Source organism: Callithrix jacchus, chromosome X, assembly GCF_049354715.1.
Source record: "Callithrix jacchus isolate 240 chromosome X, calJac240_pri, whole genome shotgun sequence".
Lineage (NCBI taxonomy): Eukaryota > Metazoa > Chordata > Mammalia > Primates > Cebidae > Callithrix > Callithrix jacchus.
This window is the reverse complement of record NC_133524.1, coordinates 15,090,629-15,115,925: the sequence shown is the minus strand read 5'-3', so window position 1 is coordinate 15,115,925 and position 25,297 is coordinate 15,090,629. Positions and strand designations below refer to the sequence as shown.

Here is a 25,297-nt window from a genome sequence, read left to right as displayed (position 1 = left end):
TTTACTGTTGTTTATATGACATTTAATTATCAATTTGATTTTAAAGAATGAGCTTTTAGATTAAACCAAAATCTGGGTTTTTTACAGGTCCCTGAAAGATGCAACTTTATCACTGTTGATGGATCAAGCCCATGGCTCTGGATTTCGGCTTCTTAAGTGTCAAAATAGAGTGATTAAGTTGAGTACAAGACCTTTCCCAGCACCATACTTGATGCCATGTGAAACAGGATTGGAAGCAAAAAGGGTCAAATTGACCCCTGATAGCAAGAAAGAGGAAAGCTTTGTTTGCGAACACCCATCTAAGAAAGAGTGTGTACAGATAATTACTGCTATAACATCTCTTTCACCACTTTTAGCATTTAACAAATTTTGTTGCACTGTACTGCTACAAATTATGGAGAAAGAAAGTGCTAACTGCCCTAAAAATCATTATGTTGTGTGTGGCAGAGTTGTTTTAAGTCTAGAAGATCTTTCAACTGGGAAGTACCTACTGACATTTCCAAAGAAGAAACCTACAGGTAATTTTGTTGGCATTTTAAAATTATATATTTAATTGAATTAGAAAATTTTAAGAATTCTGTTTATCTGATAATGGACAGAGTTTAATTATAGAGCTTGTGACTCCTTTTGTAGAGCACATGGAAGATCTTTTTGCACTTCTCGCAGCATTCCACAAATCTTGTTTTCAAATCACATCACCTGGCTATGCCCTGAATTCAATGAAACTGTGGCTCTTAGAACATATGAAATGTGAAGTAATCAAAGAATTTCCAGAAGTGTACTTTTGTAAAAGGCCAGGAAATTTCTATGGGACACTCTTCACCTGGAAACAAAGAACACCATTTGAAGGGATTTTAAAAGTCTGTTCCAGGTAATGCACATTAAATTGTAATCAGTACTGAGAAGTTAGTACATATTTGTGTGATCAGTGTATGGTTCAACAGTGATCCACATGTGGGGTTCAGTATTACTGAGAAACATGTCAGAGCCATGGCCTAGCATGAATAGACACATTGGCTTCATTTAGAAACTGAAGACCTCTGTTTTAATTTTATGTTGTTTTTGGCTTTTTTTAGTGCCTAGTAATTATTTTTGGATTTCCCATTACCTCTTCTCCACAGTAAAACTTAAAAAAATAATATATTGACCTTATTACTCAGCAAAAAAATATTTTAATTGGAAACAATCTGATTGACTTGATATGGGATATGTATATCTGATTGCTGTAGTCTGAATTTTATTAATGCTCATGTGCATAATTGGTTCTATTTATCATTATGGTGTTTATAAATGAATATTGATTACTGCAGCATATTGTAATGACTGCTTTGTGCTGTCCTAACTTTTGTAATATTATGTTTGTTTGTTTGTTTTTTTCTAGGAATCAAACAGTTATGTTCCAGTGCCTTCATAATCTCATCAGAATTCTTCCTATAAACTATTCCCTCAAAAATCTAAAATCAGGAAGTGAGAATTTCCTAATTAATAATATGGCATTTAATTTGGAGAAGGAACTAGGCACCCTTAGTTCTCTTTCTTCTGCCATAGCTAATCATGAAAGCAATTTTGTACAGAGGTGTGAATTGAGCAAAGGGAAGAGTAGTGTCATCGTGGATACTTTATCAGACAGAAGGGAGGAAATCCATCCCTGCAGAAAAAAACTTCAGAGAGAAAAGAAGAAAATGTTGCAAACGAACCTAAAAGTGAGTGGTTCCCTTTACAGAGAAATAACTTTGAAAGTAGCTGATGTTCAATTGAAATCAGACTTTGCTGCACAGAAACTGAGTAATTTATAATTAGAATCTCAATTTGATCGTAGTTTAAAATATGTTTTCACCATCACATAAGATGTCGGTTCTACTTGCTACATGCCTCCTTTGTAAAAATAGACACTGGGGCTTACTGTAGTAGAATCTTTAGTTTTGATGATGCATAAACATAGGCTCTCAATTAGAGCCATTTTAGGTCCCTCTCCTCTACCCCTAAGGGGCATTTGGCTATGTTTGGAGATATTTTTTTTTTTGGTTGTCAGAAGTTGTGGGGTCAGGAAGGGGTGAGGCAGGGGTGCTATGGGTGTCTAGTAGATAGAGGAAACCAGAGATGCTATTGAACATCCTACTGTGCACAAGACAGCCCCCCTACAACAACAAATTATCCAGCCCAAAATGTCATTAATGCAAAGGTTGAGAAATCCTGTCTTAGAATTACTTAAGGGAAGACTGAAATGGCATAATAGTATTTTTGTCTAAATCTTTTAAAAACTTCATTTCTTTCTTGCTTTCTGCTTAGTAAAACCTAGTCTGTAAAAATATACTTCAGATAGATGAATTTAGGTGGTCAGGATCCACAATTTTCTGTAAATATCAGTATTTCTCCTACAGAAATTTAAGTGGCAGATTGTCTGGGTGAGACCATTAAAATTAAAGTTTTTTAAAACCCTTGTCAATTTGAATGTTATTGGAAAGCTGCCCGGAAATTATATAATTATATAATTTCCGGGCAGCTTTCTATAAGAATGTGAAAATTGTAAGGCATTTTTCTGAAAAGCGTATCTCTTTCAAAAAGCTAAGTATACCTCACAGGCTACTATTTAAATTAAAAAATGAAAATGCTTTTAAGCTGTCTGAAATTCCAACTCTAGGCAAAGTTAAAATATAAAATTCTGATTAAAGTAACATAAAGAATGTGGTACTCCTTAGGGACTGAGAAATTTAAAAATAAATAAAAATTCACTTCAGGTAAGAAGTGATTTATAAGGGGTCCAGTGAGATACATTTCAAAGGGATAAAAATTCAAGCTAGTCTTTTCTTTGAAAAATAAGAATTCTGGATTAATAAGAGAGCGTCAGGAGAAAGAAAAAGACACAAAAGGATATGGGCCACAATAAATGTTCCTGATCCTTTTTGCTCTATAATCCTTAAGTGAGATGCAGGTTTCCATCTCAGTTGAAAGAAATAAAGATGATTATAGAAAGTGATATCTTGTACTTGTAGCTGTGAAGTGCTAATTCTCTCATGCCTTAGAAATGCTTATACCTAATGATCTTGTGATGCACATGGTTTGAGAGAATATAGGCTATTAGTTTCTTGTCTTGGTTTTTATGATTGTCCGTGTAATAGGGGACCTCCAATGGATTTCTAGTAATCCATTGCAAATTGAGATAGAACTCTACAGCTCTATCCCTATGAAATGTCAATGGCAAATATTTCAGACTTTCTGCAAATGGAAATGGAATAAGTTCAGGATTAATTGTGGAAATCTGGAAAGAATAATGTGTCATGTGCTGTCTGTTGAAACTGCCCGTGACATGTTCTGAAAGATACATGATATAGGAATATAAAATATAGGAAGTAAATTGTAAAGTAGAGGTGATGAAAAAACTAAACAGTCATGTTCGTAGGGTTGCTTAGGAAAAAACCAACTAAACAGGATTTAATTGTAATAGTTTATGTGTAGGGAAGTTAAGATACTAAAAATTAGCATATTGCTTAGTTTTTAATTATCAATGCAACCAAAAGATACAGATATGCCAAATAGCTTACAAGTGAATTTTGTACTCCAGTATTTTTTTAACTTACTACAAACTAGAAGTCAAAGTTGAAGAAATGGCATTGTCACCACTTTCATGATTCAGTTGTCTCTTTGCATCTACAAGCATATTTTATTGAACTCAATAGAGTTCAATCTCTTCTCCTGCCTCAGCCTCGCAAGTAGCTGGTATTACGGTGCCCACCACCACGCCTGGCTAATTGTTATATTTTTAGTAGAGATGGGGTTTCACCTTGTTGGCCAGGCTGCTCTTAAACTCCTGATCTCAGGTGATCCACCCACTTTAGCCTCCCAAAGTGCTGAGATTACAGGCGTGAGACACTGCACCTGGCAAAACCTTTTCAATGATAACATATATGTGCTAAAACATGAGTGGTTGCCTTTTAGTATATACTAGGGAATGAAAGATAACCCTTTCTAACTTCATTCTAACCTCCATTAAAAAATAACATGATGATAATTTTAGTAGGTTTTCTTGTGAGCCTGATGAGATGGGTAAGATTTAGAATGACTAAGTAATTTGGTTATGTCAACTGCAATAATAAAATCATCTTACAGATTATTCCAATAGGAAATCAATATGCTTTAATACTGGAAAGATTCTGGTAAAAGGAATAAGTACATTGGGAGTGGGATAGGGGTAGGGGGTGATGGTGGTAGAATCTGAAGGAGACCAGGACCAATTGTGTTCTTAGTAGTCTGCAAAATCTTAAGAAAAACTGAACATGCTGCATATGTGTTAGGCCCAGGAAGGGTGGGTAGGGCTTGATGTGCAGGCTAGTCAGGTGTTTCCTGAAGCCGGTGCCAGCTAGAAGGGGAATTAGCCAGTAAATATAAATAGTAGGAAAAAGAATTATCTACAAGATTTAGGGAAAGTGTTAAAGAAAATTATAACCCATACTTTCTTACCAATTTTCTGTGGCATGCTGGGTAATGTCAATAGTGAATATTTCTAGATCATTGTGTGTCAGATAGTGATCTGAATGCGTAGCCCATATGATCCTTACAACCCTATAAAACTGCTTCCCAGGATAGTAGCTATGAATCACATAGGACTATTTATATTTAAATCAATACATTTAGTTCCTTAGTTGATCCTAGTCACATTTAAGCTGCTCAGTAGTCACTTGAGGCTAGTGGCTACCATTTGGTCAGTGCAGAGTAGAACATTTCCAAAATCACAGAAAGTTATGTTAGGCAATGCTGTTATAAGATGTATACTATTAACTATCTCTATTTATTGATAAAGAGACTGAGACCGAGACAGGTTAAATAATATATCCAAAGTCATATAGCTGCTAAGGAACAGAGCCAGGATTCTCATCATCCAGCCTAGCTATAGAACCTTTGCTCTTTCACCACCATGCTATTCTGTGTCAGTTTGTAATAAAACACTGCCATGTCTTGACAGTTTTATATTACCAAAATCTATTTATTGTTAAAAAGGGAAAGTTGCACATAATACACAATTCTATAAAAGTATAAGGCTGTTAATATAATTGAATTTTTAGGGAAAATGTGGGCCACGTCATTTAAAATCCTATGATGAGCAAGTTATTAGAATTGGTTGATGGCTCCAGCTGAGTGTTATCTCTTGACTGCTTCCCTCCAATTATGTCTAAATACCTGTATGTCTGTTCCCTATTTCCTCTCAGTTTTCTTTGTTAGAACTACTGGTCTCCAGAATTATTGCATTACCATTGCTAGTTCATGTTTTGGGGGTTTTTAAAATGAAAGTGTCAGTTCTCTAAATAGCCCTTTTTGTAGTTTCTCTTTGTGACATGTCTAGGTCCTGAGCTGAAGTGTTTGTCAGTGGCTAGCGATCACTGCAGTTGAGGGTTTGGGATTCCAGGGAAAGATGCAGGGTGTCTAGCCAGAAAGACTTAACATTTTTATTCTTTATGAGTACTACAGCACTTGAGAAGAAAAGGAAGTAGAATTCTGTTTTCTATTTGTACCCTTTGCCTACTCTAATCATTCCAAGTGATATGCCTATAGAAAACATTTCACCTCTGGTGCCTGGCAACAGAGCTAGACTCTGTCTCAAAAAAAAAAAAAAAAAAAGAAAGAAAAGAAAAGAAAACATTTCACCTCCTGTAAATTATCAATAGTGTATAAAGTAGAAGGGAATATAGAGATCTTTCTTTCATTCAATCATGTGTCTATAGAGGTTTCATTGAATACATTCTCATGCACATCTAGGTGCCAGAGATAGATGAATTTAAGACTCTTCTTGGTTTTCAAAAAGCTTGTAGTCTTAATGGAAGAGACAATGGTACAGAGTTGTAGGTGACACTGAGGTAGTTAATACAAAGTTTTACTGAAGTTCCATGGAAGCACCCTTCTAGGGCACTATACCCAGTAGGGATACCATCTGAGAGCAGAAGTCCTTAATTTTGGTAAGAGGACTCTATGGGGTTCTGACAAAAGCTAAGGATATTCATGTTGGGGGCGGTTGTGAGATTGAAGTGGTATTTTAATATAATGTATTTTAATATAATGGTGTTTTACCTCATGATTCAGAGAGAATCTCAGAGAGAAATATCTACACAAAGAAAGAAGTTCAAATCAAAGCACTTTGAATAGCAGAAAGGGGTCTGAAATATTTAAATCATGATTTTGAAGTATTTGTTAATTGAAAAATTGGTTTATTATATTGGGGAACCATAAAATAATTATATTTAAAGCTTTTTAGAAATAAAATTTGTTGTAAAAATTTAAATAACATAAGCATGTACATTAAAGCAGATAACTTTTAAAAATTGATTACCTGAATTATTTTGCCCTATTTATTTATTTAGTGTGGTTGAAAAACATTACATTTACAGTCCTAACAGTTTTTAAGCATATAGTTCAATAGTGTTAAATATGTTCATGTTATTGTATAGCAGATCTCTAGAATTTTTTCATCTTGCAAATCTGAAACTCTGTACACATAGAGCATTAATTCCCTCTCTCTTTTCTACCAGCTCTTGGCAACCACCTTTCTACTTTCTATGATTTTAACTACTTTAGATACTTCATATGAGTAGAATCATAGAGTATTTATATTTTTGGACCTGGCTTATTTTACTTAGCACAGTGTCCTTGAGGTTTATTTGTATCATAGCTTGTGACAGTATTTCTTTCTGTTTAAAGCTGTATAGTATTCCATTGTGTATATATATCACATTTTGTTTATCTGTTCATCTGTTGATAGGCGTTTAGGTTGCTTCCACTTCTTGGCTATTATGAATAATACTGCAATAAACGTGGGTGTGCAAGTAACTTTTTGAGATTCTGTTTTCAGTTTTTTTGAATATATACACAGAAGTGAGATTGCTAGAGCATATGGTAATTTTATTAATTTTTTTGAGAAATCTCTGTACTTTTTTTTTTTATAACTACACTATTTTACATTCCCACCAACAGTGTACAAGGATTCCAATTTCTCTGTGTCCTTCCCAACACTTACTGTTTTCTGTTGTTTTGATACTGGCCATCCTAATGGTTGTGAGGTGGTGAATTATTTTGCCTTTGAGAGACCTTGGGTAGACTTTTGAATTTCCAGTTCAGTCACTTTTCTTTCTCTACATGAGTGCTTCTCAAAATGTGGTCCTGGAAGGAATAGCATCAGTGACATCTGAGAATTAATTAGAAATGCTAATTGTTGGGCCCTATCCCAAACCTGCTAAATCAGAAACAGAGTTGGGCGTGGTAATCTATCTTAATAAGCCCTCTAGATTATTCTGATACACACCAAGTTTGAGAACTGCTGCTCCACACTAATAATTCTCAGCCATGGTTGTATGTAAGAATCACCCAAAGGCTTCTTAAAAGGTTTTTCTGATCTTAAGCCCCACCTCAAAGAAAGATTTTGATCCATATGGTTTAGTGGGGTTTCGCCTTGAGCCTTGGCATCAGTTTAAAAACTTCCTAGGTTTTTTTTGTGCTTTTTTGAGACAGGGTCTCACTATTTCCCAGGCTGCAGTGCAGTGGCACAATCTTGGCTCACTGCAGCCTCTACCTCCTGAGTTCAAGCAATCCTCCCCCTTCAGCACCCTTGAGTAGCTGGGACCATGGGTACACACCACCATGCCTGGCTAATTTTTGTGTGTGATATATATATATATATATATATATATATATATATATATATATATATATACAGTTTTGTTTTGTTTTGTAGAGACGGGGTTTCACCATGCTGCCAAGGCTGGTCTGGAACTCCTGGGCTCAAGCGATCTGCTCACTTCTGCCTCCCAAAGTGTTGGGATTTTACCTGGGAATACAGGCATGAACCACACACCCAGCCTCCCCTGGTGATTGTACAGCCAGGGTTAAGAGCCACTCCTGTACAGTCAGCTTGACCATTTCAGGGTGCAGGGCTTCATGGATTTTTGTTTTTTAGTAGCATCATTGTCTTAACAATGTAATAGTGCTTCTCAGACTTTAAGATACATACTTTCACCCGGAGATCTTGTTGAAATCTACTTTGTGATTCAGTATAGTCTAGGGTGCGGCCTGAGACTGCATTTCTAATAAGCTCACAGTTGATGCTGATTCTGCTGGTTCATGGGCCACACTTTGAGACTCAAAGTAATAAGGAACCCTCATCAAAGTCAAGGCTTTTGTTTTGGGGGAAATTGAAGTATTTAAATAGACTTTTGTTGTCATTCCAAAAAGTCTTCACCATCCGATGTGTTCTCTGAATGGGTAAATATAAGGTAATCCATCTTTACTTGTGTTGTGCTTTCATTGATAGAAATTTTGTACAAAAGTATTTCCCTGCATTATCTGTGTTCCAGCATCTTTGGTGATGAACGGAAAATGAAAAGATACATGAACTTAATTTTTTACATTTTACCATTTAGGTTATTGTTCATGCCTTATGTAAATAATCATTGTGGAAGGATACGTTTTCTTTAATTCCTAAAATGAAAAATTACTCTGAACACTGAAGCAATGGGAAGATGATGATTGTACAATGCCTAATATCCTTTATTCATTAGGAACTACACTGAAAGAAAGCCCAACTCAAAACAAATTTACACATGAGAGACATATAAGCTTTTTTGTAACCAGTGGAAAGGATTCAAGCTTGAGTCAGTTTGATTCAGCAGCTTAGCAGGATATTAAGGAGATTGTCAGCTTCCTCCTAAAGTTGCCCTCCCCATGTATGGAAGGGCTGCAATACTTCCAGGATACACGTCTGCACACCACTCCATCTAAAACAGAGTGTTATAGAAAAGTGAGGAACCTTCTTCTCCAAAGGAAAATCTTCCCTCATGTCTTACTGTCCCACATTCATTCACACATTCAATCCTGAACTAATATCTGTGGCCAGTTGAATACCCTGTATTAATTGGCTTAGGCTTGAGGATACAGAGGGAGACTTCACATTTTACTGTCTACTACTACTGCAGTTTTTTATATAGGCATTTGTTTATGGGTTGAATTATGTCCTCCCAAAAAAGAGATGCTAAGATTCTAACTCCTGGTACCTCAGAATGTGGCCTTGTTTAGAAATAAAGTTGTTGCAGATGTGGTTGAGATGAGGTCATACTGGAGTAGGGTGGGTTGCATTTCAATGACTGGTGTCTTCTTAAGAAGATGGCCATGTTAATACAGAGACACAAGGAAAATGCTCATGACACGGCAGGGACTGAAGTTGTGTAACTGCCAGCCAAATATTGCCTGTAGATCATCCGAAGGTAGGAAGTAGTAAGAAAGTTTTCAGAGGGAGCCTGGTCTTGTCAATAGCTTGATTTCAGACTTTTAGCCTCCAGAACTGAGAAACAATCAATTTCTGTTTTTTAAGCCACCCAAGTTTTGGTATTTTATTACAGCAGCCCTAGGGAATTGGTATAACATTCATTACTTGTAGAAATTAGAAAATCAAGGGTATGTTGGAAGAAGGAAGGTAGTTATTCTAAAGGCAACAAAAAATGAAACAGCGTGATGTTTCCAGAGGACTATAAACATGATTGTTAGTGGTCAGTCTGTTCTCCTAAATACCTTTTAATTTTTTTTAGTTTTTCTCATCTTCATTGCTACTCCCTACTTCATGCTGCCATTATTTCTTATGTGGACTACTTCAGCAGCTTCCCAACCTGTTTCCTTATCTTTACTTTTGCTTCCTTCCAGTCTTGGTCTGCAAACTGCAGCCATGGTTGTCTTCTCAAAGCACAAGTCTGATCATCCACTGCTGAAAAACTATTCATCATCTTTCCACTGTTTCAGTGTTCATTCAATGGCTTCCATTACTTTTAGAATGAAGATCAAATTCCCTATGTGGCATGCAAGGTATGGTGTCCTCTAGCCTACCTCATGAGTCTGTCTAAGATTCCATTCCCCATCTCTGTGAGCTATAGTTTTTCTTTTATTAATGATTCTTAAAGGGTAGGGAACCAGAATTGCTGGAGTTAAATATATGTGTACTTACATGTACACAAAGACATGCATATACAGGCATGCCTTGTTTTCTTGTGCTTCATATATATTTCATTTTTTACAAATGGAAAGCTCCACAACCCTGCATCAAGCAAGTCTACCAGCACCATTTTTCTGACCTAAGGTGCTCATGTTGTGTCTCTGTGTCACATTTTGGCAATTCCTGCAATATTTCAAACTTGTTCATTATTATTATGTGTGTTATGGTAATCTGTGATCAATGATTTTTGACACTACCTTTGTAACTGTTCTGGGTGCCACAAACCACACCCATATACGGTGGCAAGCTTAATTTATCAATATGTGTGTTCTGACTGCTCTACCTACTGGTCGTTCCCATTTCTCTTCCACTCCTCAGACATCCCTATTCTCTGATACACAACACTATTGAAGTTAGGCCTACAGTGGCCTCTTGAGTATTCAAGTGAAAGGAAGAGTTGCATGTCTCTCACTTGAAATCAGAAGCCAGAAATGATTAAACATAATGAGGAAGGCATGTTGGAAGCCAAGATAAGCTAAAAGCTAGGCTTCTTGCCACAGTTAGCCAACCCATGAATGCAAGGGAAAAGTTCTTGAAATTAAAAATGCTACTTCAGTGAACACTCAAGTGATAAGAAAGCAAAATGGCCTTATCTTTGATAAGGAGAACGCTTGAGTGATTTGGATCGAAGATCAACGTTCTTCTATTACAGTATTCACTTAAGTCAAAGCCTAATCCAGAACAGGCTCTAACCCTCTTCAATTCTGTGAGAGCTGAGAGAGGTGAGGAAGTTGCAAGAAAAGCTGGAAGATAGAAAATGTTGGTTCATGAGGTTTAAGGAAAGAAATCGTCTCCATAACACAAAAGTGTGAGGTGGAGCAGCAGGTACTGATATAGAAGCTGCAGCAAGTTGTCCAGAAGATGTAAGTAACTAAGGTCATAAATAAAGGGAGCTATACTAAACATTAGATTTTTCAAGTAGACATAACAAGTCTTCTCTAGGAAGATGTTATCTAGGACTTTCATAGCTAGAAAGAAGTCAATGCCTAGCCTCAAAACTTCAAAGGACAGCCTGACTCTCTTGGTAGGGGCTAATGCAGCTGATTACTTAAAGACGGTGCTTATTTACCATTCTGAAAATCCTAGGACCTTAAGGATTATGCTAAGTCTATTCTTCCTGTGCTCTGTAAATGAAACCACAAAGCCTGGATGACATCACATCTCCTTACCACATGGTTTACTGAATATTGTAAGCCCACTATTGAGACCTACTGCTCAGAACAAAAAGATTTCTGACAAAATATTACTGCTCATTGACAATGTTCCTGGATATCCAAATACATTTTTTAAGGCTGTAGCTGCCATAGGTAGTGATTCCTGTGATGGATCTGGGTAAAGTAAATTGGAAATATTCTGGAAAGAATTCAACATTCTGGATGCCATTAAGAACATTTGTGATTCATGAGAGGAGGTCAAAATATCAAAATTCATCTGGGTATGGTGGCTCATGCCTGTAATCCTAACAGTTTGGGATACCAGGGCAGGAGGAATATCTTCAGTCCAGGAGTTTGAGACTAGCCTGGGCAACATAGGGAGACCCCATATCTACAAAATATAAAAATAAATTAGGTATGATGGTGCACACCTGTGGTCTCAACTTCTTGGGAGGCTGAGGTGGGAGGATATCTTCAGCGTGGGAGGACATGGTTGCAGTGAGCTGTGATTGCTCAATTACGATGGAGCCTGGGTGACAGAGACCATCTCAAAAAAAATCAACTTTAACAGGAGTCTGGGAAAAGTTGACTCCCTCCCTCATGGATGACTTTAAGGGGTTCCAGATTTGAGTGGAAAAAGTATCTGCAGATGTGGTAGAAATAGCAAGAGAACTAGCACTAGAAGTGAAGCCTGAAGATGTGACTGAATTGCTGCAATGTCATGATCAACCTTGAATGGATGAGGGGTTTTTATGGATAAGCAAAGAAAGTAGTTTCTTGAGATGGAATCTACTCTTGGTGAAGTGCTGTAAACATTATGGAAATGACAACAAAGGACTTAGTACATAAACTTAGTTGATAAAGCAGCAGCAGCGGTTGAGAGGATTGACTCCAATTTTGAAAGAAGTTCTACTGTGGGTAAAATGCAATGAAATGGCATCATATGCTACAGAGAAATCTTCCATGAAAGGTAGAGTCAATCAACATGGCAAACTTCATTGTTGTCTTATTTGAAGAAATTACCACAGCCACCTCAGTATTCAGCAACCACCACCCTGATCGGTCAACAGCCATCAACATCAAGGCAAGATCCTAGACTAGCAAAAAAATTACAACTCACTGAAGGCCTAGGTAGGTGATGGTTAGCCTTTTTCAGGAATAAAGTATTTTTAAATTAATGTATATACATTGTGGTTTTTTATTATGGTTTTTAGACCTAATGATATTATACACTTAGTAGATTAAAGTATAATTTAAACATAACTTTCATATGTACTGGGAAACAAGTGTGGCTCACTTTATTAAAATATTTGCTTTTTTATGGTGGTTTGGAACTGAACCCAAATGTCTTCGAGGTATTCCTATATATTCCTAGACTTGCTTAAATCTGAACCAGAATCATCAAGGGTAAGGCCTGGCTAAATATATTTTTTAAAGCTACAAATGTGATTTTGATGCTCATCATTAGTTAAAAACCATGAGATGGTCAGTGGAAGGAGCAGTAGTAGTCAAGGAGTACTCCTAGGTTTTTATTTTGGATTAATTATATAGAGGATTTTGGAAGAATAGTTTGAACTCCTTCAATAAATGTATCCCACTTTGTGAAAACAATTTTTATTAAATGGGCTGACCTCAATGAGAGCAGTCTTCGTTCTTTACCCTCAAATAGTAATTCTGGTTAATCACTATGGCTTCTTTGGTACTTTTAGATACTAAAGAGCAATCACATTTTAAGGTATTGAAAAGTTCATTCCAGTCTATTGTCTTCAAAGTGAGACTATATAAGAAAGCAAATATAATCACATGAACAACTAAAACATAGCCATCATAAGAAATATGTAAGATCTGAATGAAAAAAAAATCTAAATAATACTAAAAGATTTCAAAAATGGCTTTAAAAATAGTAATATATACCATATTCTTGGATAGGAAAACTAAGCGTCCCTGTCAGTTCTCACTACGTTAGTTTATAGATTTAACCCACTCCTGATAAAAATACCAATAAGCCTTCTAAGGCACAAATCAAGCTGATTCTAAAATTCTGTGGAAAAATTTGCAAGCCAGAAAAGCTGTGAAAACTCAAAAAGAAAAGCATGTGGGGAATAGAGATCCACTGTGCTGGATATTAAAATATATAATAAAATATCAATAAAAGTTTGTTTCTAGTGTACAAATAGACACCTGTTACAATAGAATAGAAAGTTCAGAAATGGGATCAAATACACATGAGAATTTAATATATGATAATGATGACATTCTACTTCAGTGAGGAAAAGATGATCTTAGGAAATCCAAGTAGCCATTTGGGGGAGAATGGAAAGAATGTGCCTATCAGCATGATCGATTTGAAATAGTATAAAATTTCAAATGAAACAAAAATATTAGATGAAAGCAAGGTTTACTTTTCTTATTAACTTGGAGTAGAGAAGACATCAATCTATGTTACAAAATTCAGAAGCCATGGAGTTCAGTCACATACAAAAAGTCAAAACATCTTCAGTTTAAAAACAACAACATAAGTCAAAAGACAAGATACACACTGGAAAAACATTATTTGTGACTCATATCTCAGAGAATGAATCTCCATAATACAGAGAAAATGTCTTGAAAATGATAAAGGAAAAGAGTCAATAGGAAGAGGGTCAAGGAAACTTAAAAATAATTAACAGAAAAAGAAATGCAAGTGAACTCTTAACATGTGCAAGTTCACTCAAGCGAAATGCAAATTAAAATTACATTAAAAACATGACTTTCACTTGAGTGAAATAAAATAGGTTGCTACAGGTATACTTTCCTACTGGACAAAACTGGATACATTACAAAAATCATCTTAAAGGCAACGGAGAGCTGTAGAAATAAGGTCTATATGAGCTAAAATTACAGAAAAGGGAGAATTATTCCAAAGTAACTTGATAACTGTACACTGTTCCTCTAGGGGCAGGCTGTGAATCAGGCGTAGTCCAAGGAAAGGGCTTCTGCTTGGGGACAGAAGTCAGCAACCTTTTAGCAGCTATATGGTGGTGTCGTGACAAATTAATATATTGAAGCACCTTAAGTGCACAAACAATTTTCACCTTGGAATATTTTCATAGTTCTGTGGTTAAGAAATGGGAGAGCTAGCCCCAAAACTTCTAAAAGCCAGATTGAAATTTTTTTAAATTGTACAGTGCTGCCAGCGAGGAGCTCTACTTAAAACACATGGCTGGCTTCCCTTTCAATACATTTGCCAAGTTTTGAAGCTGAATGAAATAGGAGGGCCGAATGAAATCAGAGGCTGAAAACTTTTGAAGGACAAAACTGTCTCCATTGACTGCCAGGGATAAGGCGATGTATATCCTTCAGGATTTAGGAAGATGAACATAGCAGAGATAGCTTGAATCTTACTAAACTTGCAGTCTGTTTCTGATTTAGCACAAATTCTGATTGGATTGAGTTATTAACCACTCACTTTTATTGCCTAATGGAGTAAAAGGGAAATACTCTATGGTGGAAGATAAAATCATCTGGAGCATCTGTGGTTCTTTTATATACAGTGTCTGGCACACAATATAATAATATCTATATAAGTAAAGAGGAAAGCATTGATAAGAGAAAAATGCAGATCCACAGATATGACAGATATTAATGTTAGTGGATAATTTTAGTATAATATATTAGATGATATGTTCAAAATAGAGGAAAAGGACGAAAGATGAAAGGATGGAAAATTGAAAACTTAATGTTTAAACAATAATCAAAGTTTAGAACTGAAAAATGTAATATCTGAAATTAAAAACAATGAATGAGTTTAGCTGGAGAAGGTGCATAGCAGAATCCAGAATTACTAAACTGAGATGTAGATCAATATAAAATACTTAAACAGAAACAGAGAGAGAAAACAAAGTGGGAACAAAACTAGCATATAACAAACATGTGAGACACACACAATTGAAGTGCCACAGGAAATGGAGAAAGAGAATAAGGCTAAAGCATTATTTGAAAAGGTAATAACTGATAATTTGTTTAAAATTGATGAACGACACCAACCTAGAGACTCAGGTTCACAAAACCACAAGTAAGAAAAAAAAGAAGAAGCCACACTTAATGCACACCATGGAAAATCAGCTAATAAACAAAGGTGAAGTCATTGAGAAGATCTTAAAGTGGTTAGAGAAGAAAGACGGATTGCCTTAAAAAATGTGACCATGTAACTTATGTTTTGTAGCTGATGTTTTGTCAGAAACCCCAAAAGCAGGGGAATTAATATCTTTAAAACTACTTATAAAAATAGCCTAGAATTCTATGTCTAGCAAAAATATGCTTCAAAAATAAGGAAAAGATAAAGACATTTTCAGACAAAGACGAAGGGAATTCCTTTCCAGTAGTCCTCCTCTATAAGAAATATTAAAAGTGTTTCTTCAGGTAGGAACAAAATGTTACTGGACAGAACATGGAAATGTAGCAGGCAATGAATAACACATGAAAATATGTGTATGTGAATATAAATAATTTCTGTACAGACTAATAATTGCCATGTCTTGACTTTATTTGTGGAACTAAAATGCATAACAGCACTCAAAAAGAATTTAGGACAGCAAATAGATTTTAAGTTTCTAAGTTCTAGAAGTATCAGGAAAATGAAAAAATAATTTGTATTTTGATGTAATAAGCCAGAAATGTGTTTTGTGATCTTTAAGTCAAACACCAAAAGTTAACAGAAGCCTCTGTGACTTAGCACTCCTAAGTAGTTACCTAAAATAAAGGAAAATGTATGTCCACAGAAACACTTGTACACTAATGTTTGATAGTTTTATTTATAATAGCCTCTGAAAGGAAAAACCTAAATGTCTTTTAATAGCAGAATAGATAAGTTGTGGTATTATATTCCTACCTTGGAATACTAGTTAGAAATAGAACAATGACATGATTTAATGTCATAAATATAATGCGTAAAGAAAACCATAAAAGAGTAAATCCTTTATGATTCCATTGTATGTTAGACATAATCTGTGTATGATAGATGTGCCTGACAGCAGTAACTTAAGCATACCCCAAGAATGGCTCTGTATGGCAGATAAACCTAAATGTGTGTTTGGAGGTCCCAGTGTGGCCAACTCAAAGATTCATTTTTTATCTATGAGGAACATCTGAGCCTCCAGCCCCTGTCCTGTGGAACGTGGGTGCACAAGGGGTTGAAACCCTTTGTTTTGGATTAAATGAAGGTTGTCAGGCAAAGGTTGTTGGGGGAGAGTGATAAGTGAAAATGCATAAACTGCCTGCTTTATGAACAGTCTGCTGCCACTGAATGAGTCTGTATGTAAGTTTCCCTCAATAAACTCTACGGCTCCTTTGCCAGCTCTGGGTTTCTTCTTTGGCCTCTCAAACCTGGTGCTATCCTTACTGGAGTCTGTGGAGGTCCAACATGACATCCATTTCTATGAAGTTTTAGAACAAACAAAATTAATATATGACTAAGGAGGTGTTAACTAGAAAGGGTCATGGAAACTTCCTGGAATGATAGAAATGTTCTATATTTTGATTGGGGTGGTAGTTACCCAAATGTGTACATTTGTCAAAAATTATCAAACTGTATCTTAAAACTCTGTGCATTTTGTTTCAGTAAATTGACCTTAACAAATAATTAATAACAAAATATCAATGTAAGGAAAAACTAGAAAAAATATTATTAGTCAAAAAGAAGGCAAGTAAAGAGGAAACAAGGAACTAGATAGGCCAAATAGAAAACAAATAGTCCATATTACTTTAACTATCTCAGTAATTACCTTAAATGAAAAGGGACTGAACATTCCAGGTAAAATAAACAATTGGTTGGTTTTATTTGTGCATTTCTTCATGTGTCTGTGCTGCATTCAAGAGACACATTTTAAATAGTAAGATACAGAAGCGTAAAAAATAAAAGGGTCGGCAGAAATACACCATGCAAACATTAACCAAAAGTAAGCTAGCATATTGATATTAATCTGCAGAGTAGAACATGTCTCAAACTACTGAATATACCCAGATATAAAGTTAACACCAAATATAATGTGATTCCCCTGTTCACAAAAACAAACAAATAAAAAAACCCCACAAACTATGGTGGTTCAGATTAGTGAGAGAATTCTTTTCAGGTAAAAAGAGCAAAGAACATTTTTCAGAACCATTAGAGGGAAGCATATCTAGAAATAAAGTTAATAGGAATTTTCTAGGGTTTGCGGAACCAGAAGAAAGTTCATTCTCTCAACCACATACCTGGCTTTAGGAGAGGCCAGACTGAAAATTAATACCAGAATCTTTTTCTATTATTTGCAGTGAGTAAAAAATCTTCTGCTAAAGTTGACCATTTTGTGACCTCTGCTTGAAAGCGCTCATCTTGTGGGTTTAATTACTCTCAGCTAATCATGTATATTATCCTTATAAAGTAAAAACTACTTTTTAGAAAATGGCCAGGGTTCAAATCTGGGATCCACAACTTACTAGTTAGGAATATTGGGCCAGTTACTTAACCTCCATTGGTCTCAGTTTCCGTCAGGAGCTCAGCCAAGCTAGAGAGAGCTGAGCTGCTAGTTGTCAGCTAAAGTTGATTAAGAAGCTGATTAAGACTACAAGCCAAAATGAAATTAGCATTCAAAGTGTTTAATCCCTTACAGTGATAACACACGTGAAGGCTCCCCAAACCCTGTTCCATTTTCCCCTACAGCATCAGTTGAGGATCAGGCAATCAAGCAGAGTTGGCTACCTCACACAGCATCAATTTGGCATACAGAGAAACCTGTCACCCTTGTGACAAACTGTACTTCAAATCTTTGAAGTACAGTTGCTTGCACTGCTTCCTTCTCTTCCAGCTGTCGGGACAGCTCTCAGACCTCTCCAAGGGACAGTCTGATGCTAGTCCTGGTGCTTCTTTTTTTTATTACATTTTAGGTTTGGGGGTACATGTGAAGAACATGCGAGATTGTTGCATAGGTACACACGTGGCAGTGTGATTTGCTGCCTTCCTCCCCTTCACCTATATCTGGCATTTCTCCCCATGCTATCTCTCCCCAACTCCCCACCCCCTGCTGTCCCTCCCGTTTCCCCCCAACAGACCCCAGTGTGTGGTGCTCCCCTCCCTGTGTCCATGTGTTCTCATTGTTCAACACCCACCTATGAGTGAGAACATGCAGTGTTTGATTTTGTGTTCTTGTGTCAGTTTGCTGAGAATGATGGTTTCCAGGTTCATCCAAGTCCCTACAAAGGACACAAACTCATCGTTTTTGATGGCTGCATAATATTCCATGGTGTATATGTGCCACATTTTCCCTGTCCACTCTATCATTGATGGGCATTTGGGTTAGTTCCAGGTCTTTGCTATTGTAAACTGCTGCAATGAACATTCGTGTGCATGTGTCCTTATAGTAGAACAATTTATAATCCTTTGGATATATACCCAGTAATGGGATTGCTGGGTCCAATGGAATTTCTATCTCTAGGTCCTTAAGGAATCGCCACACTGTCTTCCACAATGGTTGAACTAATTAACACTCCCACCAACAGTTTAAAAGTGTTCCTATTTCTCCACATCCTCTCCAGCATCTGTTGTTTCCAGATTTTTTAATGATCACCATTCTAACTGGCATGAGATGGTATCTCAATGTAGTTTTGATTTGCATTTCTCTAATCACCAGTGATGATGAGCATTTTTTCATATGTTTGTTGGCCTCATATATGTCTTCTTTTGTAAAGTGTCTGTTCATATCCTTTGCCCACTTTTGAATGGGCTTGTTTGCTTTTTTCTTGTAAATCTGTTTGAGTTCTTTGTAAATTCTGGATATCAGCCCTTTGTCAGATGAGTAAACTGCAAAAATTTTTCCCCATTCTGTTGGTTGCCGATTCACTCTAATGATTGTTTCTTTTGCTGTGCAGAAGCTGTGGAATTTGATTAGGTCCCATTTGTCTATTTTGGCTTTTGTTGCCAATGCTTTTGGTGTTTTGGTCATGAAGTCCTTGCCTACTCCTATGTCCTAAATGGTTTTGCCTAGATTTTCTTCTAGGGCTTTTATGGTGTTTTATCTTATGTTTCAGTCTTTAATCCATCTGGAGTTAATTTTAGTGTAAGGTTTCAGGAAAGGGTCCAGTTTCTGCTTTCTGCACATGGCTAGCCAGGTTTCCCAACACCATTCATTAAACAAGGAATCCTTTCCCCATTGCTTGTTTTTCTCAGGTTTGTCAAAGATCGGATGGTTGTAGATGTGTGGTGTTGCCTCTGATGCCTCTGTTCTGTTCCATTGGTCTGTATCTCTGTTTTGGTACCAGTACTATGCTGTTTTAATTACTGCAGCCTTGTAGTATAGTTTGAAGTCTGGTAGTGTGATGCCTCCCGCTTTGTTCTTTTTGCTTAGAATTGACTTGGCTATGCGGGCTCTCTTTTGGTTCCATATGAAGTTTAAGGTCGTTTTTTCCTGTTCTGTGAAGAAGGTCATTAGTAGCTTGATGGGGATAGCGTTGAATGTGTAAATTACTTTGGGCAGTATGTCCATTTTCATGATATTGATTCTTCCTAACCATGAGCATGGAATGTTTCTCCATCTGTTTGTGTCCTCTCTGATTTCGTTGAGCAGTGGTTTGTAGTTCTCCTTGAAGAGATCCTTTACGTTCCTTGTGAGCTGTATTCCTAGGTATTTTATTCTCTTTGTGGCAATTGTGAATGACAGTTCATTCTTGATTTGGCTCTCTTTAAGTCTGTTATTGGTGTATAGGAATGCTTGTGATTTTTGCACATTGATTTTGTATCCTGAGACTTTGTAGAAGTTGCTTATCAGTTTCAGGAGATTTTGGGCAGAGATAATGGGGTCTTCCAGATATACAATCATGTTGTCTGCAAATAGAGACAATTTGACTTCCTCCTTTCCTATTTGAATACACATTATTTCTTTTTCTTTCCTGATTGCTCTGGCTAGAATTTCCAGTACTATATTGAATAGGAGTGGTGAGAGAAGGCATCCTTGTCTAGTGCCTGATTTCAAAGGGAATGCTTCCAGTTTTTGCCCATTCAGTATGATATTGGCTGTTGGTTTGTCATAAATAGCTTTTATTATTTTGAGATACGTTCCGTCAATACTGAGTTTATTGAGAGTTTTTAGCATAAAGGGCTGTTGAATTTTGTCAAAGGCCTTCTCTGCATCAGTTGAGATATCATGTGTTTTTTATCTTTGGTTCTGTTTATGTGGTGAATTACGTTTACAGACTTGTGTATGTTGAACCAGCCTTGCATCCCCAGGATGAATCCTACGTGATTATGGTGGATCAGCTTTTTGATGTGCTGTTGCAATAGGGTTGCCAGTATTATATTGAAGATTTTTGCATCTATGTTCATCATGGATATTGGCCTGAAGTTGTCTTTTCTTGTTGAGTCTCTGCTGGCTTTTGGTATCAGGATGATGTTGGTCTCATAAAATGATTTGGGGAGGATTCCCTCTTTTTGGATTATTTGGAATAGTTTCAGAAGGAATGGGACCAGCTCCTCTATGTGTGTCTGGTAGAAATTGGCTGTGAACCCATCTGGACCTGAGCTTTTTTTGGGTGGTATGCCCTTAATTGCTACCTCAATTTAAGACCTTGTTTTTGGTCTATTCAGGGTTTCAACTTCTTCCTGGTTTAGGCTTGGGAGGAGGCAAGTGTCCAGGAATTTATCTGTTTCTTCCAGGTTTACTAGTTTATGTGCATAGAGTTGTTTGTAATAATCCCTGATGATGGTCTGAATTTCTGTGGAATCTGTGGTGATAATCCCCTTCATCTGTTTTTATTGCATCTATTTGGTTATTCTTTCTTGTCTTTTTTATTAATCTTGCTAGTGGTCTGTTTTGTTGATCTTTTGGAAGAACCAGCTCCTGGATTTATTGATTTTTTGAAGGATTTTTTTGTTCTCTATCTCCTTCAGTTCTGCTCTTATCTTAGTTATTTCTTGTCTTCTGCTAGGTTTTGAGGTCTTTTGATCTTGCTTCTCTGGCTCTTTCAATTTTGACGATAGGGTGTCAATTTTAGATCTCCCCTTGCTTCTAATGTGGGCACTTATTGCTATATGTTTTCCTCCAGAGACTGCTTTAAATGTGTCCCAGAGATTCTGGTATGTTCTCATTGGTTTTGAAGAACATCTTTATTTCTGCCTTCTTTTCATTGTTTATTCAGTCAACATTCAAGAGCCAGTTGTTCAGTTTCCATGAAGCTGTGTGGTTCTGAGTTAGTTTCTGAATTCTGAGTTCTAACTTGATTGTACTGTCTACTGAGATACTGTTTGTTATGATTTCCGTTGTTTTGCATTTGCTGAGGAGTGATTTACTTCCAATTATGTGGTCAGTTTTAGGGTAGGTTTGATGTGGTGCTGAGAAGAATGTATATTCTGTGGATTTGGGGTGGAGAGTTCTGTAAATGTCTATCAGGTTTGCTTGTTCCAGGTCTGAGTTCAAGTCCTGGATATCCTTGTTAATTTTCTGTCTGGTTGATCTGTCTAATATTGACAGCGGAGTGTTAAAGTCTCCCACTATTATTGTGTGGAAGTCTAAGTCTCTTTGTAAGTCATTAAGAACTTGCCTTATGTATCTGGGTGCTCCTGTATTGGGCATGTATATATTTAGGATCGTTAGCTCTTCTTGTTGCATTGATTCTTTTACCATTATGTAATGTCCTTCTTTGTCTCTTTTGATCTTTGTTGCTTTAAAGTCTATTTTATCAGAGATGAGAATTGCAACTCTTGCTTTTTTTTGCTCTCCATTTGCTTGGTAAATCTTCCTCCATTTCTTTATTTTGATCCTTTGTATATCCTTGCATGTGAGATGGGTTTCCTGGATACAGTACACTGATGGGTTTTGGCTTTTTATCCAATTTGCCAGTCTGTGTCTTTTGATTGGGGCATTTAGTCCATTTACATTTAAGGTTAATATTGTTATGTGTGAATCTGATACTGCCATTTTGATGCTAACTGGCTGTTTTGCCCATTAGTTGATACAGATTCTTAATTATGTTGATGCTCTTTACCATTTGGTATTTTTAGGAGTGGCTAGTACTGGTTGTTCCTTTCTATGTTTAGTGCCTCTTTCAGGAGCTCTTTTAAAGCAGGCCTGGTGGTGATGAAATCTCTGAGTACTTGCTTGTTTGCAAAGAATTTTATTTTTTCTTCACTTATAAAGCTTAGGTTGGCTGGATATGAAATTCTGGGTTGAAAGTTCTTTTCTTTAAGGAAATGGGGGCCAATGTTGAATATTGGCCCCCACTCTCTTCTGGCTTGTAGGGTTTCTGCTGAGAGATCTGCTGTGATTCTGATCGGCTTCCCCTTGTGGGTAACCCGACCTTCCTCTCTGGCTGCCCTTAGCATTTTCTCCTTCATTTCAACCCTGGTGAATCTGACGATTCTGTGCCTTGGGGTTGCTCTTCTTGAGGAATATCTTTGTGGTGTTCTCTGTATTTCCTGGACTTGAATATTGGCCTGCCTTGCTAGGTTGGGGAAGTTTTCCTGGATAATATTCTGAAAACTATTTTTTAGCTTGGATTCATTCTCTTTGTCACATTCAGGTACACCTATCCAACATAGATTAGGTGTTTTCACATAGTCCCATATTTCTTGGAGACTTTGTTCATTCCTTTTTACGCTTTTTTCTCTAATCTTGCCTTCTCATTTTATTTCATTGAATTGATCATCAACCTCTGATATCCTTTCTTCTGCTTGGTCAATTCAGCTGTTGAAACTTGTGCATGCTTCATGAAGTTCTCGTGTTGGTATCCTTCTGGATAACAGATAAGAGAAGAAGAAACTGGCAGCAACCATCACCGTTCTGCAGTCACCGCAGGTGATCCCCAAGCAAGCAGCATCTGGAGTGGACCTCCAGCAGTCCTAAAGCAGAGGGGCCTGACTGTTAGAAAGAAAATTTAAAAACAGAAAGAAATAACTTCAACATCAACAAAAAGGATGTCTACTCAGATACTTCACCCAAAAATCACCAACTACAAAGACCATAGGTAAATAAATCCACAAAGATGGGAAGAAACCAGTGCAAAAAGGATGAAAACACAGAAAACCAGAATGTCTCTCCTCCTCCAAGGGATCATAATTCCTCACAAGCAAGGGAACAAAGCTGGATGGAGAATGAGTCTGATGAATGGAGAGAAACAGGCTTCAGAAGTTGGGTAATAACAAACTTCTCTGAGCTAAAAGAACATGTTCTAACTCTATGCAAAGAAACTAAGAACCTTGAAAAAAGGTTACATGAAATGGTAACAAGAATAAACAGCTTAGAGAAGAATATAAATGACTTCATGGAGCTGAAAAACAGAACACGAGAACTTCATGAAGCATACACATATTTCAATAGCTGAATTGACCAAGCAAAAAATGGATATCACAGATTAAAGATCAACTCAATGAAATAACACAAGAAGGCAAGATTAGAGAGAAAAGAGTGAAAAGAAATGAACAAAGCCTCCAAGAAATATGGGATTATGTGAAAAGGCTTAATCTATGTTGGATAGGTGTACCTGAATGTGACAGAGAGAATGAATCCAAGCTGGAAAACACCTGTCAGGTTAGTATCCAGAAGAACTTCCCCAACCTAGCAAGGCAGGCCAATATTCAAGTCCAGGAAATACAGAGAACACCACAAAGACATTCTTTAAGAGCAACCCCAAGGCACAGAATCATCAGATTCACATAATCATCAGATACAGGGTTGAAATGAAGGAAAAAATGCTAAGGGCAGCCAGAGAGAAAGGTTGGGTTACCCACAAAGGAAGCCTATCAGACTCACAGCGGATCTTTCTGCAGAAACTCTACAAGCCAGAAGAGAGTGGGGGCCAATATTCAACATCCTTAAAGAGGAGAACTTTCAACCTAGAATTTCATATGTAGCCAAACAAAGCTTCATAAGTGAAGAAGAAATAAAATCCTTTATGGACAAGTAATTGCTGAGAGATTTCGTCACCATCAGGCCTGCCTTACAAGAGCTCCTGAAAGAAATACTAAACATAGAAAGGAACAACCAGTACCAGCCACTCCAAAAACATAACAAATGGTAAAGAGCATTGACAGAATGAAGAAACTGCGTCAACTAACGGGAAAAACAACCAGCTAGCATCAAAATGGCAGGATCAAATCACACATAACAATATTAACCTTAAATGTAAATGGGCTAAATGCCCCAGTCAAAAGACACAGACTGGCAAATTGGATAAAAAATCAAAACCCATCAGTGTGCTGTATCCAGGAAACCCATCTCATGTGCAAGGACACTTATAGGCTCAAAATAAAGGGATGGAAGAAGATAATACCAAGCAAATGGAGAGCAAAACAAAGCAGGTGTGGCAATCCTAGTCTCTAATAAAATAGACTTTAAACCAACAAAGATCAAAAGAGACAAAGAAGGGTATTACATAATGGTAAAAGGACCCATGCAACAAGAAGATATAAGGATCCTAAATATGTATGCACCCAATACAGGAGCACCCAGATACACAGAGCAAGTTCTTAACGACCTATGAAGAGGCTTAGACTCCCACACAATAATTGTGGGGGACTTGACTAACACTCCACTGTCAATACTTGACAGTTCAATGGGACAGAAAATTAACAAGGATATCCAGGACTTGAACTCAGATCTGGACCAAGCAAACCTAATAGACGTCTATAGAACTCTCCACCCCAAATCCACAGAATATACATTATCCTCAGCACCACATCACACCTACTCTAAAATTGACCACGTCATTGGAAGTAAATGACTCCTCAGCAAATGCAAAAGAATGGAAATATTAACAGTCTCTCAGATCACAGTGCAATCAAATTAGAGCTCAGGATTAAGAAACTAAGTCAGAACCACACAACTTCATGGAAACTGAACAACTGGCTCTTCAATGTTGACTGGATAAACAATGAAATGAAGGTGGAAATAAAGATGTTCTTCAAAACCAACAAGAACAAAGACAAAATGTACCAGAATCTTGGGACACATTTAAAGCAGTGTGTAAAGGAAAATTTATAGCAATAAATGCCCACATGGGAAGGAAAGGTCTAAAATCGACCCCCTATCATCAAAATTGAAAGAGCTAGAGGAGCAAGAACAAAAAAACTGAAAAACTAGCAGAAGATAAGAAATAACTAAGACCAGAGCAGAACTGA

At 36.8% G+C, this 25,297-nt stretch overlaps 1 protein-coding gene across 1 annotated transcript in view; it reads left to right on the top strand.

Annotated features, from left to right (window-relative positions):
- FANCB (FA complementation group B) overlaps positions 1-5,632 on the top strand; it is a 38,197-nt gene extending 32,565 nt beyond the window's left edge. The window contains exons 7-9 of the mRNA XM_008988972.5: positions 88-518; positions 634-871; positions 1,382-5,632. Coding sequence (XP_008987220.1) covers positions 88-518; positions 634-871; positions 1,382-1,796 — 1,084 coding nt within the window. The 3' untranslated portion in view covers positions 1,797-5,632. The remainder of the gene's footprint in view (positions 1-87; positions 519-633; positions 872-1,381) is intronic.
- The last annotated feature ends 19,665 nt before the right edge of the window (positions 5,633-25,297 follow it).